The 13,156-nt window shown below is 42.2% G+C and overlaps 1 protein-coding gene across 1 annotated transcript in view; it reads right to left on the bottom strand.

The window, feature by feature from the left end:
* Positions 1-13,156, bottom strand: part of LOC137380511 (catenin alpha-3-like) — a 2,550,805-nt gene that overhangs the window by 2,072,827 nt on the left and 464,822 nt on the right. The window contains exon 7 of the mRNA XM_068052420.1: positions 11,978-12,181. Within this exon, the coding sequence (XP_067908521.1) occupies positions 11,978-12,181 (204 nt within the window). The remainder of the gene's footprint in view (positions 1-11,977; positions 12,182-13,156) is intronic.

Genomic DNA, 13,156 nt, shown 5'->3' with positions numbered 1-13,156 from the left:
AATTGAATAGGCTGGGGTTGTTCTCCTTGGAACAGAGGAGGCTGAGGGGAGATTTGATTGAGATGTATAAAATTATGAGGGGCCTGGATCAAGTGGATGGGAAGAGACAATTTACCTTAGCAGAGGGGTCAGTGACTAGGGGGCATAGATTTAAAGTGATTGGTAGAAGGATTAGAGGGGAGATGAGGAAAAACTTTTTCACCCAGAGGGTGGTGGGGTTTGGAACTCACTGCCTGAAAGGGTGGCAGAGGCAGAAAACCTCATCTCATTTAAAAGGTGCCTGGATGTGCAACTGAAGTGCCGTAACCTGCAGGGCTATGGACCAAATGCTGGGAAGTGGGATTAGGCTGGGTGTCTTTTTTTCCAGCTGGCGCAGACTGGATGGATCAGGTGGCCTCTTTCTGTGCTGTAAACATTCTGTGATTCTATGCACACACGCCTAATTGAGCTACCATGCGGAGTTAATGATCAACATGTACGTGAACACCTTCCACCACCACTGAATATCAGGTATACTTTTATTGTGTAAATTGTAAAAGTTTACTTAACATGAAGTAAGGATGAGGAGGAGTGCATCTCCTGCCTGCATGGCATTGCTGAAGGCCGTTGTAGACTATGCTCAAGCCCCATCAAGATCACTTTTATCCCCTCTCAGAACATACCTGAGGGTCACTGCAAATATTGGCCAATATTCATCTCACTGAATGTCTGCAATTTGCCAGAATATTAAAATGATCAGTCCTTGGGGCTACTTATACCAATGCAATGATCATTCCCTGTCTTCAGTTGGCGTTGACCTAGCCCCACAAATTCCTACCCCAAATATATATTTTATTCATTCACAGGATGTGGGTATCACTAGCAAGGTCAATATTTATTGCCCAGCTCCAGTTGCCACAGAAGGTGGTGGTGAGCTGCCTTCTTGAAGCGCTGCAGTCCATCTGGTGTAGGTACACCCACACTGTTATCAGGGAGGGTGTTCCAGGATTTTGACTCAGTGACAGTGAAGGAACAACAATATAGTTCCAAGTCAGGATGGTGTGTAACTTGGAGAGGAACTTGGAGGTGCTGATGTTCCCATGTACCTGCTGCCCTTATCCTTCTTGGTGTTGCAGGTCACGGATTTGGAAATATACTCACAATGATATGCTAAGTGTTCATTTTCAATTTAATGCTGAAGTGAAAGCTCTGTCAGAGAATTTGGTTAAGAGTGTTTGTACAATTTAATGGGCACCTCAACTTTGGAAAGAGTGATTGATGGGTCAGATTGCCTGAAGTGAAAGTTAATCTTAACAAGCTGGGACACTAATACCTTTGCATTAATCCTCAGAGTTCTGAATTTCAGCTATAGCTTTCAAATTACACTGCCATGCACCAAAGTATTATGAAATCATATAAAGCGGAATCAGAGGGATATGTAGGACCTTCGAAGATATCTCCACATCCACATTCCTCTCAATAAACACATGTTTTAAAATGGTTATATTTTTATTTGGGGTGCATATTATTATAATACCTTCAATAAGCTGGTTTTGCATTCTGAACTGATTCATGGAGATTTCATGGATGTCTCCTGTAGATTCTCTAATCATGACCCCAGTGCATTCAGATCATGAATGTGCTTTCCATTATCCAAGTCAATCACTACAAGAACATCAATAAAAGCCTGGAAGCCTGTCCTAGTCTATCCTTAAGTTCTACCTCGTCCCTCTAAAGAAGAATTTAAAGTTAGAGCTGGAAGACAATATTCACAAAGAGAATGAATCTAGGGTTGTAAGCAATGTTCCCTCTAAGTTGCCGGGCAGGTCACGCACAATTTGTCCCCTTTAAGATACCACATGTGCATGGCCGTGCAAAAACAATTTAAAATACCCATCCTCCGTGATAGTGGAGCCCAGCACATCAGTGCAAAAGACAAGGCTGAAGTATTTGTAACCATCTTCAGCCACAAGTACAGATTGGATGATCCATCTCAGCCTCCTCCCGAGGTCCCCAGCATCACTAATGTCAGTCTTCAGCCAATTCAATTCACTCCACGTGATATCAAGAAACAGCTGAAGGCACTGGATACTGGAAAGGCTATGGATTTGACAATACCCTGGCTGTAGTTCTGAAGACTTTTTCTTCAGAACTAGTTGTGTCCTTAGCCCAGCTGTTCCAGTACAGCTACAACATTAGCATCAACCCAGTAAGGTGGATTATTGCCCAGATATGTCCTGATGACAAAAAGCAGGACAAATCCAATCCCGCCAATTACCACTCCATTTGACTACTCTAAATCATCAGCAAAGTAATGGAAGGGGTCATTGTCAGTGCTATTAAGTGGCACTTACATAGCAATAACCGGCTCGCTGATGCTTAGTTTGAGTTCTGCCAGGGCCACTTGGCACCAGACCTCATTATAGCCTTGGTCCAACATTAATTAAAGAGCTGAATTCCAGAGGTGAGGTGAGAGTGACTGCCCTTGACATCAAGGCAGTATTTAACTTAGTGTGGTATCAAGGAGCCTTCGCAAAATTGAAGTCAATGGGAATCAGGGGAAAAACTCTCCACTGCATGGAGTCATGCGTAGCACAAAGGAAGATGGTTCTGGTTGTTGAACGTCAATCATTTTACATTCACACCACACAAGTGCCAGGCAATGACCAAGAGAGAATCTAACCTAAAATAAAAACAAGAAATGCTGGAACCACTCAGCAGGTCTGGCAGCATCTGTGAAAAGAGAAGCAGAGTTAACGTTTCGGGTCAGTGACCCTTCATCGGAACTGACAAATATTAGAAAAGTCACAGGTTATAAGCAAGTGAGGTGGGGGTGGGGCAAGAGATAACAAAGGAGGTCTAGATTGGACCATCTGCCTTATCATTCAACAGAATTACCATCGCTGAATCCCCCACCATCAACTTCCTGAAGGTCACCATTGACCAGAAGCTTAACTGGACCAGTCATATAAATACTGTGGCTACAACAGCAGGTCAGAGGCTAGGAATTCTGTGGTGAGTAACCCACCTCCTGACTCCTCCTACCCACCATCTACAAGGCACAAGTCAGGAATGTGATGGAATACTCTTCACTTGCCTTGTTGCGCACAGCGCCAACACACTCAAGAAACTCGCCACCATCCAGGACAAAGATGCCAGCTTGCTCGACTCCCCATCCACCACCTTCAACATTCATTCCCTCCACCACTGATGCACAGTGGCAGCAGTGTGTACCATCTACAAGATGCACTGCAGCACCTCACCAAGGCACCTTCGACAGCACTTTCCAAACCTGCGACCTCTACCACCTAGAAGAACAAGGATATCAGGCGCATGGGAGCACCACCAACCGCAAGAACCCCTCCAAGTCACACACCATCCTGTAGTGGGGTCAAAGTTTTGGAACTCCCTCCCTAACAGCACTGTGGATGTACCTGCACCACATGGGCTGCAGCAGTTGAAGAAGACGTTTCATCACCGCCTTCTCAAGTGCAATTAATGATGGGCAATAAATGCTGACCGTGCTAGCAATGTTCACATCCCATAAATAAATAAAAATCTATTTTCGGCAGCCTTGTGGAATGAAACATCTTCTGATTTTTTTAGGAACCAGCAGCGGATGACTAAAAAGCTAATAAAGAGGGAGAAAATTGATTATGAAAGTAAATTGTCAAGAAAAATAAAAACAAGCAAGAGCTTCTACGGGTATATAAAAAGAAAGAGAGTAGTTAAAGTGAGTGTGGGACCCTTGGAGGATGCGACTGGAGAATTGATAACGGGAAGCAGGGAAATGGCAAAAAATGTAAACCAATATTTTGCATTGGGCTTCACGGTGGAGGACACTATAAATATCCCACAGATATCAAATAAGCAAGGAGCTAATGGGAGGAAAGATCTTGTAACAGTCTCTATCACAAGGGACAAAGTATTTGACAAACTAATAGGACTAAAGGCAGACAAGTTGCCAGGACCTGATGGCCTGCATCCAAGGGTTTTAAAGGAAGTGGCTGCAGAGATAGTGGAGGCATTGGTCGAAATATTCCAGAACTCACTGGATTCTGGGAAGGTCTCAGCGGATTGGAAAACCGCTAATGTGACGCCCCTCATCAAGAAGGGAGGGAGACTAAAAGCAGGAAACTGTTGGGCAGTCAGCCTAACATCAGTCATTGGGAAAATGCTAGAGTCCATTATTAAGGAAGGAACAGCAGGACATTTAGAAAAACTTAACACAATCAAACAGAGTCAACATGGTTTTGTGAAAAGGAAATCATGTTTGACAAATTTGCTAGAGTTCTTTGAGGATATAACAAGCAGAGTTGATAAAGGGGAACTGGTAGATGTAGTGTATTTGGATTTCCAGAAGGCATTCGAAAAGGTGCCACATAAAAGATTATTGCACGAGATAGGAGCTCACGGTATTGGGAGTAATGTATTAGCATGGATTGAGGATTGGTTAACTCACAGAAGACAAAGAGTCGGGATTAATGGGTCTTTTTCAGGTTGAAAAGATGTAACTTTATTTTATTTATTTATTTAGAGATACAGCACTGAAACAGGCCCTTCAGCCCACCTAGTCTGTGCCGACCAACAATCACCCATTTATACTAATCCTACATTAATCCCATATTCCCTACCTCTTCCCCACCATTCTCCTACAACCTACCTACACTAGGGGCAATTTACAATGGCTAATTTACCTAGCAACCTGCAAGTCTTTGGCTGTGGGAAGAAACCGGAACACCTGCTGGAAACCCACATGGTCACAGGGAGAACTTGAAAACTCCGCACAGGCAGTACCCGGGTCACTGGAGCGCTAACCACTGCGCCACATTTTATTTAGAGATACAGCACTGAAACAGGCCCTTCAGCCCACCGAGTCTGTTCCAACCAAGAACCACCCATTTATACTAACCCTACAGTAATCCCATATTCCCTACCACCTACTTACACTAGGGGCAATTTACAATGGCCAATTTACCTATCACCTGCAAGTCTTTAGCAGTGGGAAGAAACCGGAGCACGCGGCGAAAACCCACGCGGTCACAGGGAGAACTTGCAATCTCTGCACAGGCAGTACCCAGAACTGAACCCGAGTCCCTGGAGCTATGAGGCTGCGGTGCTAATCACTGTGCCACTGTGCCGCCCTAACTAGTGGAGTGCCACAAGGATCAGTCCTAGGTCCTCAATTATTTACTATCTATATTAATGACTTGGATGAGGAGGCAGCGTGTAATATATCCAAATTTGCTGATGATACAAAAAGAGGGCATGTTGCGATCAGGACATAAGGAATCTGCAAGGGGATATAGATAGGTTGAGTGAATGGGCAAAAACTTGGCAGATGGAGTTTAATTGTAGGAAAGTGTGAGGTCATGCACTTTGGTAGGAAGAATCAAAAGGCAGACTATTATTTAAATAGAGAGAGACTCCAAAAAAGTGCAGCACAGAGGGATCTGGGTGTTCTTGTGCATGAAACACAGAAAGTTAGTGTGCAGGTGCAGCAAGTAATTAAGAAGGCAAATGGAATTTGGGCCTTTATTGCTAGAGGGTTGGAGTTTAAAAATAAGGAAGCCTTGTTACAACTGTACAGGGTGTTGGTGAAGTTGCACCTGGAGTACTGTGTACAGTTTTGGTCCTCGTATTTAAGAAAGGATATACTGGCATTGGAGGCAGTTCAAAAGAGATTCATTAGGCTGATTCCTGGGATGAAGGGGATGACTTATCAAGAACAGCTAAACAGGTTAGGCCTTTATTCATTAGAGTTTAGAAGAATGAGGGGTGATTTTATTGAAACGTGAGGGGGCTTGACAGGGTAGATGTTGAGAAGATGTTTCAACTAGTGGGGGGATCTCGAACTAGGGGAACTAGTTACAGAATAAGGGAACACTCATTTAAAACTGAGATGCAAAGGGATTTATTTTCTCAGAGGGTAATGAATGTCTGGAATTCTGTACCCCAGAGAGTTGTGGAGGCCAGATCACAGAAGGTATTTAAAGAGGTAGATAGATTTTTGAAATATCGGGGAGTTGAGGGCTATGAGGAGCTGGCATGAAAGAGGAGTTGAGGTCTGGGGCAGATCAGCCATGATCTTATTGAATGGTGGGGCAGGCTTGAGGGGCCGAATGGCCTACTCCTGCTCCTACTTCTTATGTTCTTATGTTTTTATGAATGCATAATCAGTCAATGAATAGTATCTACAATTCTTACATCTGCAAAGAATGTTTGCTTTGCAAGGATCCCATGTAAAGGTTTGGTTCTAGGTACTCAGTATTACTGACTTAATCTAGTGTCAGATACATTCATATATGATTGTGAAAAGGTGATTTTCTAATAGACAGTATAAAAATAGTGGACACAATGATAGGCAATAGATGGAAATGAAGGAATCGATTAGCATTTTCTGAATAAAGTAATTAGATTCTATTTTTCATTTGAATCTGAAAGAGTTGATACAGACTCAATGTGACAGCACACACACTCCTCGAAGCTCTACCTTTGACAACAAAAATTCATGTAACCCTTTTTTTCCTTCAGTATTAAATATAGTTCCTCCTTCAATATTCCATTAAATTCTGTGTGAGGAGTCAGTGTGTTTACTTGTCCCACAATCCATAACAATAAAGCTTCGATCTGTGAGATTTGGTTTATGCATTATTTAAAGCAAAAACAAAATTGGTACATGCATTGCAGGCTGTGCTACTGATCCACATACAGCAAAAAGTCCTAGCTTTGATTACCAGGATCCAATTCTCGAACAGTACCAGATTTGGGGGCAGGAGGGAGGGAGTGAGGAGGTACCTGACCCTGGTAACAGTGCATCCTTTCACTGGATCAGGCGCCCTTTGCAATTGCAAGGCCCAGACTCCACAGCTACACATCTGTTTTCCAATTCAAGAGTTAGTCTTTCTTTAATTGTTGTCTTGCTTCTGGGTAACAGTTTCAGAGCATAACTGGCGCTTTTAAAAAAAAATCTAGTTCCATTTTTTCTTTTACCATGTGCCTGCCGACTGTTTTTTTTCATGTTCGTGCTTTTGGCTAGGGCTGCTCATTATTCTGTCATTAACACTCCCTCTACACTAATGCTTTGTCTTTCATCACACCATTAGCACACTCTCTTTGCCTTTGTCCCATGACCTTGTCAGTTAATCTCTCTAGCCCTCTATCCTATCACACATCTTTTCTTTTGTTCTCTTCCCCCCCCCAACCCCCACTTTACATGTTTAAAACCTATTACATTTCTAACCTTTGCCAGTTCTGATGAAAGGTCACTGCCCTGAAACGTTAACTCTGCTTCTCTCTCCACAGATGCTGCCTGACCAACTGAGATTTTCCAGCACTTCCTGTTTTCATTTCAGATTTCCAGCATCCGCAGTATTTTACTTTTATTTATCTTGGTAACAGTGTGATGAGAAAAAGCAGACAAAGGGTGGTTAAGTCAAAGTCCAGTGGTGTCTGCAGACATTGGTGGTGCATCCTATACTTAGAGTAGGGATCATTTCACTGGATCAGGCACCCTGTGCAATTTCAAGGCCCGGACTCCACAGCTACAAATCTGCTTTCCAATTCATGAATTAGTCTTTCTTTGATTGTTGCCTTACTTCTGGGTAACTTGTAAGAATTTATTTAGTCTGTACACAAGCTGGAATCCTACAGAAGTAGAAAGGTCACTGAGCAATCAAATAAATCTGCTACATCTGAACAACAAGCTGGCAATCCAGACAGCGCCAGTATACATGTACTTGACAAAAGACAGGAACTGTGTTAGACCAAGGTCAGGGAAACATCTGTTTCAGCAGCAGAACTCACCTGAAAGATTCATCGCTAATCAGAGCCAATGCTTAATCTTTATCTTTGATGCAAACTTCGCCAATACGCACTTTACATAAACTCTATTTACATGGGGTTTATTCTGTACCTTTTCATCAGAATACTTGTGTAAGCAATAATTGGTTTCATTTCTCTTACATGATAAGGCCATATTCACAACATTAATAAACAATGATAAAAAATCAAGAGGGCATATTCTACTAAGGGAGTCACAAAAGGGTAACAGCCTCTACCCCTGAAGTGAAATCCTACATTTCAAATGATACTTTCATGAGACATTGCCCATCCGTATTCTGCTCAGAATAGTCAGGTATCTGTCTGTTGCACCACATTCAAATTATAAGAGGAACAGCCAGCCAATAACTGCAGTGAAAGTGAGCATGAGCAGTCTGAGAGCTCGGAGTTAAAATGGGATAATGTTGCTGGAGTAGGAAATCATTTAATAAAAGGAAAATGGGGTTATTTTGGCCAAAGATGAAAACTGGCACTCAATGGGTGCTATGCTATTAAAAAACACCTGTTTGAAGGCTGTTCAATTTACACATTAACATGCCAATTTTTTCCAGGAAGATTGAGCCTGATGTGATCCAGGTAAAAACATACAGAAATATCCTGAAGTTGATATTTCCTTTGCATTCATCCTTAAATTCTTAGATTGGGGGCAACTTTTGCCGAGTGCTTTTAGCCTAAAGAGGTAACGAGATGTCTAAAATAGGGTCTTGAGCCGAAACATTGGTTTAGCTCACATTTAGTGCAAGCTGCCATCTTGGTAAAGGACCATGCAGCGCAAGAAACGGGCCACGCACAGCAAAGAGAAACTAGAGGGAACATTCATTAAGAGATATGCCATGAGTTGCAAATTCCAGAACTTGCTGGTTGATTTACGCTGTTCCACCATTTGCTTCAAACTAACAATATCCTGCCCTTTGCCTCCCAATTATTTTTAAGAACTTGTTGGATTTGCACATTAATTGCCCATTAAACTCCCTTGGAAAGTTACATCTGGTAATTAAGAGCATAAGTACCTTTTCAACCTTGTGATAATTGTTAATGTAATGCCAATCAACTTGAAAGGGAACAATTTAAAGTGTTCAATCTCATTCATGCATGTAGTCTATTGTTATTGGGAATTTCCTCACTCTCTCTCTCTCTCTCTCTCTCTCTCTATTTCTCTTTCTCTTTCTGTACCTGATTTGCCTGTCATTCACCCTACTTCCTTCCCTGTTGACCACGTTTTTTACTGAAGTCCCAGATGCCTCTTTGCTCTTGCCGCGCCATTCCCAGCTCACAATACCACCAACTTAAAGGGCAAAAAAAAAACAAGCAGAAGGATGCAGGAAAGCATCTAACTAACTAGAAACACCACAAAATGTCCCACTCCAGTAAGATCCGGCTCATCATTTTAATTTTGCTTTGTTCTTGACAAGGTACATGTTTAAAAATGAATGGATGACAACATTTCAGACTGTACATGGTTTCATACCACTAAAATTCAAAAAGACATGCACGAAAGATGCCTTATGACAGTATTACGAATTGTATTAAGACTGGATTACATTACCCTCAGGATGTGTATGTGCAGCATACATCGTTCAGCAATTGCCCATTGCATGTTCAGTTTAATGGGCATAAATGCACAGTTACACTTTGATGTTACGGTGAGCGATTCAGAATTATTTACGAAAGCAGACATCTGAGAACAAGGTGAACCAAAATGTTCAAATCATCATTGCAAAATAATATCCCATTAGAAACAAATTATTTCATTGCTGATTGACTTCAACTCGATGCTTTAATGAGAGAGCAATAATCGTTGCATTATGAAAAAGAATCTTTGCACCTTCACCTCCGGCTCCATAGCAGCAAAGTAATACCAGTCACCTTTCCACTTTCAACTATAAACTCTTCCAGGGGAGAGTTTCCCTGATACTTAACCCAGGGGAGTCCAAGCCTTCTGTCTTCATGGGATGCATAGGTGCCCTGGAACCTGCGGGTGTGGACTTCAATTCCATGGCCCCATTAACTTACATCTATTTCGAGTTGCTGTTATGAACAGATTTATCAATCAACGTGGCAACAGCACTCAGATCAGCCCTTTCCAAACCTCCATGCCCAGCAAGTTCATACAAGACATACCATTGAATAAGAAATTCAAGCAGAGACAGGACTGAGTTGCCTGGATTTTGGGGATTGAATTGGCGAGGTGATGGGGGGGGGAGGTGCATTCAATTAAAATTGCTAGTCACAAAACTCCCCATAGTATCTCAGGGGTATGTCGAACTAACAGATGAGAGCTTCAAACTTCTTTTAAAAAAAGACCTCAAGTGCAGTTACAGCATTTCTTACAAAGAGAAACAGTTTACATAAGAAGTAGCGTTTTTCATGCAAAGCAGTCATACATGTGCAGTAATTACATTGTAAAAAGGTGGTTCCTACACTTAAAACTTCTTTAACACTGGGTAAGAATGTGTAAGCAGATGAATATGCAAAGTAGGTTAACCCATAAAAATTCACATTAAAGACACTCGTACTTGTTCACTTGTACACAAACAAATAGAATGCTAACTTTGGTTATGTTTAAAGGACTAGTCCAAATAGGGTTGCCAACTCTGGCTGGACAAATTCCTGGAGGTGTTATCACATGACCTCCTGTCTCCATTCACCCTGCATCCACGCTACTTCCATTGGTTGCCCGACACGTGGATCATCATGATTCACTGCCTTTGTCCACCAATCGGAAAGCGAAGAGACTCTTCATTTCTCAATTAGTGATTTTTTAAAATAACTAATAGACCACATTTAAACAGCAATACAATTTCTTAACTCTCCGCTGATTTTCGTTCGAGGTTTTGCTCACATCCATGTCCTGGAGATTAATCTTTACTTCCTGGAGACTCCTGCAAGGGTTGGTAACCCTAAACCCAAATTATATTTTTACTGTCTGCCTCAAAGTGTCAAAAGCACATCCTGCTTAGTCCCAGCTCTCATTACGACAGGTGATAAATGAGCCAGAAGTGCAAAGTTGGATAAATAAGCTTAATCATTTTCATGATATCATCCGTTATCTCTTGCACTGTAGTGATGCTCACTGTAGCTTGTATCCAATCTCCACAGCTGCAGTAATGGTGCCATCTGCCTTCTCTCCAGGATGCCAGGGACTGTGGTGCCAATTATTCCACTTAATGGCAACTGGGTTAAGTGTTTAACAGTTAGAGAGGTAACTTTTCACTGACAGTGCTGTTACGAATGTAATCAACGACTCTATATGAGAGGTTCACACATTTAGCATCCCGCAGGAACACTTAAACATTTCAGTGAGACCTGGGGTTTGTCGCACTACTCGCCCATTCACAGGGATTTGCTAACAATCTGGTTCTGATCTCCTTTCATGCCAGACAGGGATTTGCATCTAGGGGATACATGTACACCTGCAACCCCCCCTCCCCCACCCCCTCCACAAAGCTTTGGCAATCTGGCTCACAAAGCCCAGGCGACGTAGCAATATTTACACTTACAATTCTTATTTGTCAGTTTGTTCTGTGTAAACTTCGTGGGACGGGGATTCAGAAAAGGCTGTTCTTGGTGCCAGTTGGTGGATAAATGCCAAAGAAGAACACTGAGACATTCTGACATGCAGGTAAATTAATGGGAACAGGGGCTCGAGCCTCATGGCTTGGATTTTGCACATCTGCGTCCCCAAGTCCTTGATATTCCACATCCTCATTGTACTTCTAATGACTAGAAAATGCAGGATTGGAAAGCCCCTTGAGGCCTACTACTTTGTGGTCTATACCTTTGCAGTCCATGGAGATAAAAGCTCAGAGACCCTGGACATGCAGCTTTGGTTCATCCATCGCCATTAAGAAGACATAACTGAAATTCAGCACAACAGTATCATATGTTTGTCATAAACTAATGCTTTGTGTTAGTCCTACAGACAACAGTGGAGAATGTATATACTCCTGCTGATGGTAAAGCTGTCTAATCACTCTAAGCAGTATTAATCATTCTCATGATTAATCAATATATTTTTTGGAATAGTAGCTTCACTCCACAGCTCAAGATGTTCATATTCTCAAAGGATTTCTGCACATTTTTGTTAATAAAAAATGGAATGATACTTCGACATGTGTAATTCTTTTTAAATAAGTAAGAGAAAGTGATGACTCACATTACTCATATATTCAGACAGCAGATCCTGAAGTGCTTGGCGCACGGCATTGCACTCTGTTATAATGTGCTCACGATGCAGGTCACGTGTGCAGGAGGAGTCTGCCATCAAAGCAGCTTCACGAACAATACCTTCCAGCCTCTTTTCCAGCATAGTCCTCAGTTTGTCTTCATAGATTGCAAGGGGGTCGATCACGATCGCACTCTGAAAAAGATGAGTAACCTTTGTTAAAAATCATTCCCGTTAGTATCGCCAATTACACTCAGCAACATCCATCCATTAGAAAGAAAAAGTTTGTATTTATACAGCACCTTCCACAACCTCAGAACAAAGCCATTCACAGTGAATTAAGTATCTTTGAAGTATAGTCTCCGTTGTAATGTAGGAAACGTAGTAGCCAATTTGCACACAGCAAGCTCCCAAAAAACAGGAAGGAGATAAATAACTAGATAATGTGTTGTAGTAATGTTGGTTGAGGGATAGATATTGGCCTCGGACACAGGTGAGAATGCCTTGCTCTTTTCAAAATAGTGCCTTGGGATTACTAACATCCAATCATCGGCCACAGCTTACCCTTGCCATTACGTGCCAACCCTTTTCCCTGTTCCTGTTTTCTAGGTGCTTCAAATGTACTTTGGCCTTACAGCCACTGAGGGAGCACCTCTTACAAGTATTAGAGTTGGTAAAAGAGTACTTAAAACAGGTGTAGGTATTTGTGTAAGTGAATAAAGTCTTAATGCTGTTTGAAATGTTTGTGTACAGAGAGGGTTCCTGTAGTAGTTGATGACTCTGCAATTAGTTTGACCTGAACATCAATGTTGGTCTTTGGCTAGATGTAGTTTACTCAAGGGTGGAAAGACTGGGGGAGATGACTGTTAATGCGGGGTCACAGGGATCATTCAGCTAATGTGTTCTTCAATGAACTGTTGCCCAACAACTCTGGCTGCAGGAAACTGTTGGACTCCTGCCACATCCTCACAAACTCGTATTTCCTCAGTATCCTCCCCCTCAGAGCTCAGTTAAGCGGAATACTTAAAACCATTACCATAGGAGACATTCTTTGTGAGTTGCATTGCAGGATGCCCCAGACCCATCCCAGCATTGGAATTGTTGCTTGAGGATCCCAATGGGCTGTTCAAAAAGGGCTCTAATTGATCCATGCATCTGTAGCACAGTTTG

The sequence above is a fragment of the Heterodontus francisci genome, chromosome 20 (assembly GCF_036365525.1).
Source record: "Heterodontus francisci isolate sHetFra1 chromosome 20, sHetFra1.hap1, whole genome shotgun sequence".
Classification (NCBI taxonomy): Eukaryota; Metazoa; Chordata; class Chondrichthyes; order Heterodontiformes; family Heterodontidae; genus Heterodontus; species Heterodontus francisci.
Note: the sequence above shows the minus strand (reverse complement) of the source record. Positions and strands in the feature narration are given on the sequence as shown.